A 14,375-nucleotide genomic window follows, 5' to 3' on the forward strand; every position below is an offset into this window, starting at 1 on the left:
ATGTATTTTGGTGCATTTAAACAAAACAGATTTATTAAACAGATATATTTATTAAAATAATATTTTAGTCACCAAACATATTTAGAAAATGAAAGATAGTACATTTAAATTCAAGCAAAATATTGCAAAAAAAAATGTACAACCTACAAAATTTCAACTAAATTTTTCTATATTTTTGCTTCTCTTAATTTTTCCTCTTTTTAAATTTGTATTTAATATTTTTCTATAACATATCAATTTGGCTGTACTAGTTTTTGGACCGTTATCATGAGTTATTTTGTTAGATAAGCTCCAGATTTGGCTTCAGTACTGACTAATCCAATGTATATGCACAAATATAATACTGTATAGCTTCCTATTAAAAATATGAATTTAAAAGATAGATTTGTGAGGGGTGTATTCATATATGCTGAGCACTGTATGCACATATTTGTAATTGCAGCGGTTCAAAGAAATAATGTAAGTTGCCATTTTTGCAATAAATTTTATATACAGTGTGTGAAATCCAAACATGAACTTGTATGTCATGTATGTAATTTGCATACATTGCCATATAATATATTTATATATGGGAAAAATCCAGTCCATTTATGGAATTTATCAATGGAATTAATATCTTTAATGTAGGAGATAGGAATTTGGCAACTTAAAAATAACAAATTTAAGTAATATGTTAAATAAAGAAACTGAGTGAACATAAAAAATGGCAAACTATCCAAAAAATATATTGCTTAAAGGGGCTTAAATAATAATTAGTTGGTGATATCTACATCTTTACATACATCACTAACAACACGACATAGGCAACTGTTTTGGAAACTCATAAAAGCAGCAGAATTATTTTTGGTTGTAGCTCATGATGGTTTTCTAATTGTATTTTTCAGAAGAGAGAAAAGCTGAGTACAACTCCATGAGCCCTGACATCTCTCTCCATGGAATTGGAAATGGTACAGGTGAGATTTCAATTCAGAGATTGAAATATTCATGCACCGACGCATAATAGAACACTATATTTAGAGAGTTGGATCAATAACATTAAGTAGCAATAAATACACTTAACTAAATCTTGAACATATTCACATCTTTTAACGTAAGCGCATTTGTGGATCTCTCTTGAGCATCTAAGATCATTTCCCCTCATGCGTGTCCACAGCAGTTGGAAAAGAAACATTTTAAAGTTGAGCACGAGTGCAAGCCAAATCACATTTTGCAGCCAAATTGAGTTTAAAGCCAAAATCGAATTTGTTCAGTCCATGTACTTTCTAATTGATTACAAAGAAACAATAACATTTTCATTTGCTTACCCAAAGGTTCCAGTCATACGAAGAAAAAAGTATGATTTAGAGGAACTTGTGTCATTTTATTAGCTATCTGCCGACATTACCTCATGTTTTTAAATGTATAAATCCTTTATAAGACGCACTTGTCTGTTCATCAGTCTGTATCTTTTAGTAGCTCTCCATAAAGCATCCAAAAACCTATTGTTTACGAAAAATCAGGTTTAAAATCTTGTTCTGAGCAATTACGCGTAACACATGATACATTATTAGATTATTGGGTCCGATTTTATGTATACGATGAGCAATACAAAGTGAGATCAGTTACCCCGCCATGCCTAATTGCCATATAACCCAATTACCCATAATGCTGGAAATGTTTAAAGCATTTTCAAACATGCAAGAGGATGCTTAAAGAGTGCTTGATGATCAAGCTGGCTCCTATTAGTCTTTGAAGTGGCCATTATGTTGTAACTTAAATAAATACTTCCACCTTGAAAGGCCTTCTAATGGTTTGGTCTCCACTATATCACACTTAGAGTGGCCAATGTCCTAATGTTCAGCTTGGTCCTTTCCAATGACACTGAGCATCAACCACTGGATTCATTTGGGGCTTTTTCTTCCCACTTCCTTTGTGCAGTTAAGGGGATTGATGCCTCTTCAGAGCTGGAAAGCTTCTTTGCCAAAAGGAAACTGGATGACGGTGAGGGACATGCAGCAAGCATTGCCGAATACCTGCAGGACACCGTTATCATTTACCCAGAGGATCCAGAGGAAGGTACTCGACTGGGCACACCAGAGGCCAACGGACAAGATGAAAATGAAAACGGTATGCAATAAACTATACACATGAAGACGCAGTATTTTATTTTTTATTTTTTTATTATTTATTTACTTATTTAGTTTAAATTAATTTATATATATTTTTTTTATTTAATGTTAATAAACTTTATTTGATTATATTTAATTTAAAAAAATTTATTTTAGGTGGTATTTTCAGCTGTGGCAACCCTAGATTAATAAAGAAACTAAACCGAAAAGAAAATTAATGATTTTATTTTATTATTTAGTTTAATTTAATTTAATTGTATTATTTATTCTTTTTTATTTTATTCAATAAAAATTATTTTATTTTAGTATTTATTTTTTAAATTTAGTTGTATTTTATTATTTTATTTTAGCCTAGGTGCCTAAAGTTTTGATGCTTTTTTTAAATGATCATTCAAAAATCTTCTTTTTTTTATGGTTTTCATTGTGTAACAATTAGCCTTGGGGAAAAAATATGCAAAAAAAAAAAAAAAAAACAAAACAAAAACAAAAACCAAAAAAAAAACCAAAACAATAAAATAAAGTAATAAATAAATATGCAAAAATGTTACAATAATACAATTTTATTGCTCACACAAAAATGTGTTTTGTTTAATAAAAAAAAAAAAAAAAAAATATATATATATATATATATATATATATATATATATATATATATATATATATATATATATATATATATATATAGTTTTCAGATTAGCCTGGGTGAATAAAATACACATACTGTATATAGCTTGGCTTAAAATATATATTTTGCTTAGGTTACTTAAATCATATAAATTAATCATATATTTTAACCATTTAAGATAGGTATCTTACAAAAAAGCCAAAAACACTGATTATAATAGAAGAATATAAATGACATAACTGAATGCTTTGCCTATCATCCTCCATTAGCCTCATATGGCAACCGTTTGTCCTACATATGCTTTTTTTTCTCAATCCCCCTCCTTCACTGTGTGCACTCCTTTCAATTTTGCCCAGATCTGGCACTGAGGACGCCAGATGCCTTTGCCCAACTGTTGACCTGCCCCTACTGTGACCGGGGCTACAAGCGACTGACCTCCCTGAAGGAGCACATCAAGTACCGACATGAGAAAAACGATGAGAGCTTCCCCTGTCCCCTGTGCAGTGACACCTTCGCCTACCGCACCCAGCTAGAGCGCCATATGGCCACACATAAACCTGCCAGAGACCAGGTGAGATGAGGTTCACCTCAGTCAGTACACACACTCAGTGCTTCTTACTCATGCTTTTTATGCTTTAGGATTATTGTCCATCTTTTTCTGTTTCAATTTATGCATTGTGTTTTGGTTTGGGAAACTTATTTTTTAAAGAAGTGAAACAAATCATATTATTAAATTTGAGTTACAAATAATTCATATACATAGTGAAAGCAGAACCTAGTGCAAAGGTACATTTAGCTTTGTGCATTATGAAAATGACATTAGTATTTTTGCATTTGTTTTGCTCCCAAAATACATTATAAAAATACACTGCATGGGTAGGAGATATAAACTTTTCTTTTATGCCAAAAATTAATTGAATACTAAGATAGTATAATATAATATAATGATATAAGATAGTGTTCCATCGAGATATTTGTAAACATCCCATTGTAAATGCATTAAACTTAATTTTTAATTAGAAATATGCATTACTAAGTCTTATTTTGTAAACATTTATATATATATTTTTGTACTCTGATTCCAGATGTTCAAATAGTTGTGTCTTCGACAAACATTTTCCAATCCTAAGAAGCCGTGCATCAATGAAAGCTTACTTATTCAGCTTTCAGAAGATGTAAAAATCGAAATTTCTAAAAAAAAATTACCCTTAAAACTGATTAACTGTTCTAAAAGCAGAGTGAGTGGTATATTTAGCTTTGTGCGTTATGCAAATGATGTTACACTTGCTTTTTTAAAATGACATTAGTATTTTTGAGTGTATTTTGTCTGTTGTTGTTCCTAACATACATTACAAAAATACACTATGGGTATGAGATATAAACTTTTTATTTATGTACAAAATAACTTGAATATTAAGTAAAGATAGTGTTCCATCAACATATTTTTAAACATCCTAATGTAAATGCATTAAACTTAATTTTTAATTAATAATATGCTTTACTAAGCACTGATTTTGTAAATATTTAGATTTTTTTTGTACCCTTACATTCCAGATGTTTAAATATTTGTATCTTCGCCATACAACTATTTATTTATTCAGCTTTCAGATTATGTAAAAATCTAAATGTCAGAAAATGTACTTGATTAACTGTTATACAGTAATATCATATGCACTGAAGGATCTCATATAGAATAAATATGCCTTGGAAAGACTTAGGTGTTCTTCCTGGTGTGCTTAACATAACTATTTTTAATATTCTATGGATAGATTGCGATGAGAATAATACCACTTTGCTGTATTTGTTATTTATTTATCGTTTTGCACTGATTGTTTACACTTTTATTGAAGTTACTCCCATATATCATGCAAAGCATCATGACATAGGAAAAGGTGGAAAGAAATTCACATGAAATCCGACTGTTTTACTGAAGCACATGCCAGAGGAGAGAACATGCTTTAGCCTGTTGATTGTTCCTGCATTGAACAAGCTTCTCCGGAAGCTCCTTAATACTTGAATCCTTCACACCGGAGCCACAGCTGTGCAGTGTCATACTCCCCTGAGTGTCCACCCACAGCTGGCCATGTGTGGGCTGTTCTAGCACACTGAGTCCTATAGGCCTGCTGACTTCTCGCATCAGCTGTTGGAGAAGAGTCAAGTCCAAAGACGCAGGCAAAGCTGATGTTAATTCAGCCTTTTAGGCCAATGTCAATATAAGAATGCTGTGAAAAAAAAGCAACGATATGGAATTATATTGAAGAGGAAACTCTATATTGCTTTATTTCCGAAGGAAAAGGTCTGCTTTTGATGTGGTGAAAGGGTTCTCAATTGTTTGATAGGATTATATCAGGATATCCTGCATTCAGGCTTTCAACTTTGAACCTTAAGCGGACTTGAAAACATTGGAAACACTCAAGACTTTATACTCTCATCTTACTGGCTGATTCAGACTCACACATATGCACACACACATACACACACGTGCACCTCTCCAGACCGAATTAAACACGACCAGATGGCTTTTTTTCCTGGTGATCTAGAGTATCCTAATCCTTAAATGACTTTAAGTGTTTGTTTATTTGCTCTAAAGGGGTCTTTCCCTGAAGGCTTTGAACATTGATTCCTAGGTTCACCTTTGCTACATTTCAATGTGTGTCCTGTCTGTGTACATATTTGCATACACCCCTACAGTGAACAGGACCTCTAATATACATCTCAAACTGGCCTGTGTACTGTACATGAGCGTGTGACTGAACTTTTGGAGAAAGAACTTCAGCGTAGTACTGTACATAGTGACTATTAAACGTGCACTTGTGGACTCCCACACATTTTTCACAGACCTTTTGTGTCTGTGTGTGGGGTGCAGGGTGAATGCTGTTGTTTTTGTTGTGCATCTGGGGCCCACATTTGAATTTCAAATGGAGGAAGAGCACCTACGTTTAACTTTGAATGGTGAATACAGATGCAGCCTACACTGTTTTAACTAAACGCAGACAATAGATGTATGAAGTATGTTCTGTAGATAGTATTTTAATGAAAGATGCACTGAGAATGTCCCCACTATTCGTGCGATCATGTGATCCAAGTTAATTAGGTTGAATTTAAGTTAATTATGACGAACTGTTGCTTCAGCAGCCTTGGGTACACATGTCTAAATATAATTCTGGAATGCTTTCTGTGTCTAATTTGCATAAATACATATTCATAAACAGTTTTATGAAAAGAACGAACCCTTTTTTTCTACCTGTCTCAATTTCTGTATTCTTTCTCTCCTTTGCAGCCTCAACTGCTAAATGAAGGGGCTGGCAATCGCAAATTCAAATGCACAGAGTGCGGCAAGGCCTTCAAATACAAGCATCATTTGAAGGAGCACCTCCGGATTCACAGTGGTAAGTGTTTTATAAGTGCTGTCAAAAGAATGTCAGTAATGTATACAATCTTATATCATATGTTTCCAATTTGCTTGATGGTAATTTAGTGTGGTTTGGACAGTCTGGATAGATGATGAATATTTAAAACCATAATTATATAATTATTCAAGAGTTATTTTTATTGTAGGATCCCATCATCCTATCAATCATTGAGTTGAATAATGAGATGGGGAAGTAGTTTAATGCAATTCCAACTTACTGTGAAAAATATGTAAAGGTTATTGCCTAATTGGTGTGTTTATGCAGTGAAAAATTAAGGCCTTTTTATTATTTCTTTTTAAAGGTGAGAAGCCATATGAGTGCTCCAACTGCAAGAAGCGTTTCTCCCACTCTGGCTCCTACAGCTCCCACATAAGTAGCAAGAAGTGCATTGGCCTTATCTCTATTAATGGACGGGTGCGCCATGGAGTCAACAACAAGTCTGGCTCATCACCAAACTCTGCTGCATCCTCCCCTGGCAGTCCTGCCTTAGCTCAGCTCCGTCACAAACTGGAGAACGGCAGGTCCATGAGCCTCCAAGACCCATCCGCTCACACAGACATCAAGTCTGAACCCATAGACTTCAATGAATACCGTCTTATGATTGCATCTCAACAAGAATACGGTGCGTCAGGAGCATTTCTCAATGGAGGTGGCCGTGGAGGTAGTCCTCCAGGGATGCACAGTTCATCTCAGAACCCCCTGCAACATCTGGGTATTGGGTCAGATTCACATCCATTGGGCTATCCAGGGTTCATCAACAACATGAGTGAGGTTCAGAAGGTGCTTCAGATTGTGGACAACACAGTTTGCAGGCAAAAAATGGATGGCAACCCTGAAGAAATCTCTAAGCTCCGAGCATACATGAAGGAATTAGGCTCCCAGATGGAGGAGCAGAATCGGGTACTGGCCTCACAGCAAAGCTTCCTTGGCGTTGGTCACAACAGTCCCACCAAGACCATCATTGACTACACACTGGAAAAGGTCAATGAAGCCAAAGCGTGTCTCCAGAGCTTAACAGAAGATTCCAAGAGGCGGCTTATGGATATCAAGAAAGAAAGACCAAGCCACGCCATGGATCTTCTATCTGAAGACAAAGCACTGGAAAGGGATGCACAGTATGCACCTTTCTCTTGTCAGTATTGCAAAGAGACATTTTCTGGCCCTATTCCATTACATCAACATGAGCGCTATCTCTGCAAGATGAACGAGGAGATCAAGGCTGTCCTCAAACCCAATGATACTGTACCAACTGGTCGCAGGGGGCTTTTTGGCTCAGAGCAGCAGGCTGGTGTGATCTCCTCATCCCTCGAGAGGAATGCCACCAGCCCAGTCAACCCCTACAAGGATCACATGTCATTACTGAACGTCTACTTTTCCATGAACACAGAGCCCAACTCAGAGGAACTGAGGAAGATCTCCATGGCAGTGGGTCTTCCTCAGGAGTTTGTGAAGGATGCATTCGTTCAATGGAAAGCCCAATCTCACCATAGCTTCTCTAGGAAAAGATCTCCTCCTCCTGAGCGAAGTGGAGAGACCAACCATGTCAGGGATTCAGCATTTGCCCGGTCACCGGTTTCTTTGGGGCAATATGGCGACTCAACAGCAGAAATCCAAGCCATCACCAATGGGGATTCAGGGCACAAGTTGTCCAGACCTCATCAGATTACAGGCACCAGGCAGACCAATGAAAAGCCACTTGACTCTGTGGACCACTTGAGAGGTGAGACACCCTCACCTTTGAATCTCTCATCATCATCATCCAAACACTCACATAGCAGTTCATACACGCCTAACAGCCTCACCTCTGAGGATGCCCATGGGGAACCACTAGACTTGTCTTTGCCAAAACAAGTTTCCAAGGCAGAACGGAGGGCCAAACCGAATGGTTTTTCTATTGAACACACTAGCAATTCCACTGCACGTGAACCAGGAACAGAGCCTTTAAATTTGGCCCACATCAAGAAGGAGTTCAATGGACCCAACAGTTTGGGCAATGAAAATCAGCTGGAGAAAAGCTCAAGTCCCATCTTTAGCATAAACCCCTTTGGTGGAGGCCACATGTACACCTCTCTTCCACCACATGGCGCATTCCCTCCACCCACTTTTATGTCAACGGCTCAAGCCAGCATACCGGGCCTAAGGCCTTACCCAGGGCTGGATCCCATGAGTTTCCTACCACCTATGGCTTATACTTACGCAGCAGGAGCAGCCACCTTTGCTGAGATGCAGCAACGTCGGAAATACCAGCGGAAACAAGGCTTCCAGGTATGTTAAATGTTATGGTACTAGGAATAAGATTCTCTGTGTAATAAATAAGATTTTTGTTACATTTTAATACATCAAACACCAGTGAAATGTGTCATCATGCATTTAACCAAAGGAAAACAAATATGTATGTGTGAGTGTGTTTAATTTATATGTATATTTTTTTTATCATAATCTGTAATTGTTATATTTACAATTTGTATTTATTTATTGTAACCTTTTGTTTAAGATCACGGAATGCAGTATAACCTACTCTGTTATTTATATAAGTTCATACTACCATGTTTACTAAACTGAGAGAACTCACGTGAAGTTCTTTCAATATCAAGCCATATGTCCCTTTTTTGAGACATAAGATAAAGATCTTATACAGGTTACAGAGATAAGCTCTGTCCAGACTTGGGATCAAACAAGGGGCAGGGGCTGCAGGGCTGTCTCCTCCTAGGTGGCAGGTTAAGATTAGGATTTGCAGCAGGTTAGGATTGTGTGAAGTGTCTAAAATCTGTTTCTTTTGCAGGGGGATCTACTGGACAGCGCTGGGGACTATCTGTCAGGGCTAGAGGACCTGACAGACAGCGAGTCGCTTCTCGCCCGGAAGAAGATTAAGAAGACTGAAAGTGGTATGTACGCGTGTGACTTGTGCGACAAAACATTCCAGAAGACCAGTTCCCTCCTAAGACACAAATATGAGCACACAGGTATATCACATTTAGACAACTCTTTTTTTTTTACCCTCGTCCATCCCCCCTCCAAAGTAATCCCTTTTTACCACATTGTGTTTTTTTCTTGTTTCTTTCATTCCTTTTCTGCTTTAATTTTTCATACCTACTATTTTTTTCTGTCCATTGCCATATTTTTTGTTGTACATTTCAAACCCATTACAAAGGTGTAACGGTTTTCTTCCTTTTGACAGGGGAAATATTTAAAAATCCAGCTAAAATATATAAAAGAATTACTCTTTAACCTGCAGATACACACACATAAAAGATCGTCTATATATGTTTTGTTTAACGATACACAAAAAAAGAACTGATTTTAGATGAAGCATTTGGACCATCAGTCGATATGGAGACACATTGTCAGTAGAGTTTGCTGGCATGCCAACATGGCGCAGTATGCCAGGTGTATGAAAGCCTGATGTGTGCGAGGCATTTCTATGCCACATTGTGACCTACCCTCCTGGGGGACTCCTCTCTTTCACACGTTTGCATCATCCTCACTTGCATTCTTCGGTCGGAATTCATAGAGAGGAATCTGCCATCCCGTCTATTTTTGAACTTGATGAGGGGAGGTGGGGAAGGGGACCATCTCAAGTATGGCTGCTATGGAAGGTGTTGCAAGCATGCCAGGGCTATTCATGGCCAAGAATATAGTACATCTGTTCATGTGCTTGGAGCCGATGGCGAGTGTGTGGATTTTTATGGCAAGTGTTTTACTGGTAGAATTACTGAATGCCAAATGGCAAGTCCCTCCTACTTCGCTGATTAGAGTACAATTAATTTGTCCTAGTTTCCGACAGTAGACAATGTGATCCAAGCTTAGAGAAAGAGGAAGGTGTGCGGGAGCCGAGGTGTTTGGTATATGGGTTACACAAGGCATCACGAGGCAGATGTCTTATCTAAGCATTTTCGAATCCCGAGACATGATGTCATAAACTCTGTCAGGGATGCTGACTGCCTCACTTTCACCTTGTGCGGCATGGAGCGATAATCACCTGATCTTCTTGGCTGCATTCAGAACAGTCACAGACAGCCTCAGAATAGCACCTCAGGACTGTGGCTTCCCCCTCACCTCTCTGCACTGTTTTTGGTAGCATCTAAAATAAATCGCTGGGGTTTGTCTCGGCTCAATATGAAGAGGGTTCTTTTAATTATTGTTTTGGCCACACTTTATTTTAAAGTACAATTCTTGCTATTAAGAATCCATTAACTATGACCGTTATCTCAATAAACTCCAAATTTTCTGCTTATTACTAGTTAGTAAAGTAGTAGTTGGGTTTAGGTATTGTGAAGGATTAGGAATGTAGAATAAGATCATGAAGAATGTATACTTCATATCCGCTTGTTAAGTCGTGACGTATCGATGACGTATGAAATACTGTTTTCAGGTCCAAGCCGCTACTCATTTGAATTGAGAAAATATTCATTTATGACATCTTTTTAGTCATATCACACATTAAAGTGAACTTTATATAAAATCATAGTGTACACAACTGTCTCTGCATCACAAAAACCAAAATTGTAACAATTTTTAAAAATTGGATCACTTTCTGGCCATCTGATATTAGGCATGGACATATATATTGCAATTGTGATTTTCGAAAGTACAACATCATTTTGTAAACGTTTATTATTACTATTTGATGAGTCTACCCATGCAGTTTGATATAGTGCTTGTACCCGGAAGCAGCTTCACGTGACGTCACACTTAACAAGCAGATTACTAATAAACAGCCTTAACAAACAACAAATAAAAAACACTATTCAATTGGTCCCTATACTAAAGTGTTACCATTATTTTTAAACTAGTCTCAAACATTTTTATATCTCATCTCTTTTCATTTCTTCATGAGGTACAAGTGAGGAGGGATTTGTGTGGTTACTTGAAAGATTTGTGTCCTAGTAAATTCGCGACTGTATTACAAGACATTTATTGCCTACAATCAGTGTTGGGTAGAAGAGTAAAATATTACAATCGTAATCTTTAAAAAAACAAACCTTTAATTACATTACTTTCCTTCAAAACTAAGTAACACATTTAGTTACTTTAAAATTTGTTTTATTTTTTTACCCAACACTTCAAACAATATATTGAGATATAGTTTGCCCATACTCCACAGAGAGAATTCTCAAATTGCTTTTTTAATAGTGTTAAGATATTATGGACGCTTTGCTAACCTGTTTGCTCTTCTCTCCTTGTGTCTCCGCAGGAAAGCGGCCTCACCAGTGCCAGATTTGCAAGAAGGCCTTCAAACACAAGCACCACCTCATCGAGCACTCGCGCCTACACTCGGGCGAGAAACCCTACCAGTGCGACAAATGTGGCAAGCGCTTCTCCCACTCCGGCTCTTACTCGCAGCACATGAACCACCGATATTCCTATTGCAAACGGGAAGCGGAGGAGCGCGAGGCAGCCAAGCAAGAAAACCACAACAACGGTGGACCATTGGAGCCTACGGAGCTCCTGATGCGGCGGGCTTACCTGCAAGGCCTTGGGCCTCTGGGCTTTTCAGATCCAGAGGATCAGGCTGAGGACATCACACGACAAAACACCATCTTAAGAGACGGCACTGAGAGCGGGGCAAGGGAGACGGAAGAGACGTATCCGGAAGTGACTGACAGGCAAGAGACAGGTTTGATGGAAGAAGAGGAAATGGAAGGGCAGAGGTTTGACACTCGTAGCCCTGACGGGACAGCAAAAGATGAGAAAGAGAGTGAAGTGACTGGAGGGACAGAGGATGAAAGCTCGGAGGAGGGAAAAAGAAACCCTGACGGCGAGAACGAGGATGCCGATTAACTACTGCATTTCGGAATAAGCTTCTTTTTCGTTTACTCAAAAGCTTGCATCGCACCCTTCTTCCGCTCCTTTTGGAGGGACTTTGAGCCAGATTCACAATTAAACCACACACACTGCCACGTCTTGAGCGTGCGCCTGAGACGAAAACAAAGAGTGGAACTCCAAAATCAGGCCTCACATGAAGGAATCCATATTATGCAAAAACACAAGTGAAAACGATTGTCAGAATGAAAAACAAAAGAGGTTTTTAAATTGTACAGAGTTTTCAACCAGAAAGCTGTGCGGTGCTGATTTCCGTATAACTCCTGTGTTTCATTGTGGTCGTAGCACAAGCCTGGAAATTGCACTCTGAAAAAAAAAGAAACAAGTGTGAGAAAAAAGGAAAATTAAAAAACACAAAAAATAAAACGAACAAAAAGGTAAAAAAAAAAAAGAGAGAAGAAAACATTGCCTATATGTACTTATACTGCGCTTGAAGACGCAGTGGTGTGTCAGTGTTATATTTCGTCTATCACTTACTGTGATACCCTTGGTTTTACCTTTCTTTTCCTGACCAGCCATTTGAGTTTGGCGTCTCACCATGGCTTTTTTTTAAGAAGCGACATTAACTAAATAATACCTAAATGATTCTTAAACGTACAAAGTCTTAAAGTTGGCCAGGGGTGGACGGAAAGAGTCTGGGTAACTGTATTGACGGAGGCTCATTGTATGAGGCAATGTCAGAACCCCTGTGTTTTATTTCTATTTTGTTTTTCGTTCGAGAAAAGCCTTATATGCAAACCCTTTCACCTGTGTTTTCTGCAAGTGCCATCCTTGTACAGTATAAAGCGAAGTCAACTAGTGTTCTCTTTGCACCTGCTTTAGTATTAAAAGAACTATTTCACCTTGTCGTTTGAAATACCTACGTCAGTATTAGTATATCTAGACTGCAGTTGTTTAGTTTACATATTGTTTGTGCAATTTTCTGTATTTTTATTTTTTATTTTAAGATCATCTGTCAGTATTATCTTGGTTTGTTTTTGTTTTGTTCAATACAAAATTTGTTTTTATTTTAAACTACCATTTTATTTATGTGACTCATTTTATATTTCCTAATTATATTTATTTCATACTGTAGTGTACAGTATTATAGTTCCTTGATATAGATATATTTTAGTAAATAAGGATCCTTAAAAGTGGAGCAAATTTTACGTAAAGAGAGCATTTATTGTATCGGGAGCAATCGCTGTGAGTTGCTCTTCATACTACACTTATCTGATGAAGGAGAATCTACAATTTGGGAACTTTTGATACAATATTGTGAAAACACTGTATTTTTGACTGAAAGGAAAAAAAATTCCACTTTATTCATCTTATTTGTTTTTCCTTTTTTCCCTTTTTTAGCTAAAGAAATAAAGGGGGGCTGTGGTTGTTGGGATTTTTTGAAATGTCTGTTGAATATAATTTAATTTTTAATTTGTAATTTCTCTTGAAAACGAACTTGCTCGAATAAATGTAGCCCAATTTAATTTTGAAAGCCTGTGTAACATCTCACTCAGCATGTCACATCAATTCACGCACACACCGACAGATATCCACACATGTCATTTATTAATTTAAATGAAAAAACTCTCATATATCCAAGGGGGAAAATATTCACCCAGTTGGCAATTTAGCATCTCAGATATAATAATGTATGCATGTGAATGTGTGTATTAAGTAGTGTCATCCACCTTCATAAATGTGAGAAAAATGGCCATCAGACTTTAATATTCTTCACATAGTATCATTTTTCTGTGCTATCATTTAATTAATTACTGGAACCTTTACCTTCTGATGTGAATTACACATAGCAATATAATCCACCTTATCAAAGTCTCTCACAGTATGATAGCCTTCTATTAGTCTCTTTGAAGTTGAATGATGTTGGGTTGCGCTAAATTAACATCAGCTGCAGGCTGCCAAACTGACTGTGAAGTCTCGACGCTGGAACTCTAAGGAGTTCCATTAACCATGACCTTGCTAATTTTCTCAACTCACATACTCATCTCAAGTTTAATTTTCAAGGAACTATTCAAGACACTTTTCTCCCTGCAGGGATGTACAGTTCATTTCGTTTTAGTAGCTAAGGTTACTGTATAAAGGGCCTGTCAAATTGACCCGCTTAGTACTTATACGTTAGCTACATTCTTTTGCGATACACATTTTCTCTGCTGTTTAAATATTAATGAGTAACTTGGAGTTAGTGGAAGTGGGAAAATCAGTTAAACGTTTCCATACTGACGATGAATGATAAAATTAGAGAGACTTCGTTTCCACCATATAATATGCTGACTAGCATGCAGATTTGATTCACTAAAGTGTAAGTGATTTGGTCAGAGAATGTAGCTGTAGTTGTTTTGGACATGCTGTTTTTCATCTTTAATAAGTGGTTATTTGACCAACTCTCAACCCCCAAATTGGAGGACC

At 37.2% G+C, this 14,375-nt stretch overlaps 1 protein-coding gene across 3 annotated transcripts in view; it reads left to right on the forward strand.

Annotated features, from left to right (window-relative positions):
• zeb2a (zinc finger E-box binding homeobox 2a) overlaps nucleotides 1-13,443 on the forward strand; it is a 68,783-nt gene extending 55,340 nt beyond the window's left edge. For 2 of the 3 annotated variants that reach the window (XM_056465328.1, XM_056465326.1), the window contains 7 exons: nucleotides 885-953; nucleotides 1,918-2,106; nucleotides 3,090-3,304; nucleotides 6,014-6,122; nucleotides 6,448-8,411; nucleotides 8,929-9,109; nucleotides 11,341-13,443. In XM_056465328.1, the coding sequence (XP_056321303.1) occupies nucleotides 885-953; nucleotides 1,918-2,106; nucleotides 3,090-3,304; nucleotides 6,014-6,122; nucleotides 6,448-8,411; nucleotides 8,929-9,109; nucleotides 11,341-11,927 (3,314 nt within the window). In that variant the 3' untranslated portion in view covers nucleotides 11,928-13,443. The remainder of the gene's footprint in view (nucleotides 1-884; nucleotides 954-1,917; nucleotides 2,107-3,089; nucleotides 3,305-6,013; nucleotides 6,123-6,447; nucleotides 8,412-8,928; nucleotides 9,110-11,340) is intronic. The other variant, XM_056465329.1, reaches the window with a different exon arrangement.
• The last annotated feature ends 932 nt before the right edge of the window (nucleotides 13,444-14,375 follow it).

Source organism: Danio aesculapii, chromosome 9 (assembly GCF_903798145.1).
Source record: "Danio aesculapii chromosome 9, fDanAes4.1, whole genome shotgun sequence".
Lineage (NCBI taxonomy): Eukaryota > Metazoa > Chordata > Actinopteri > Cypriniformes > Danionidae > Danio > Danio aesculapii.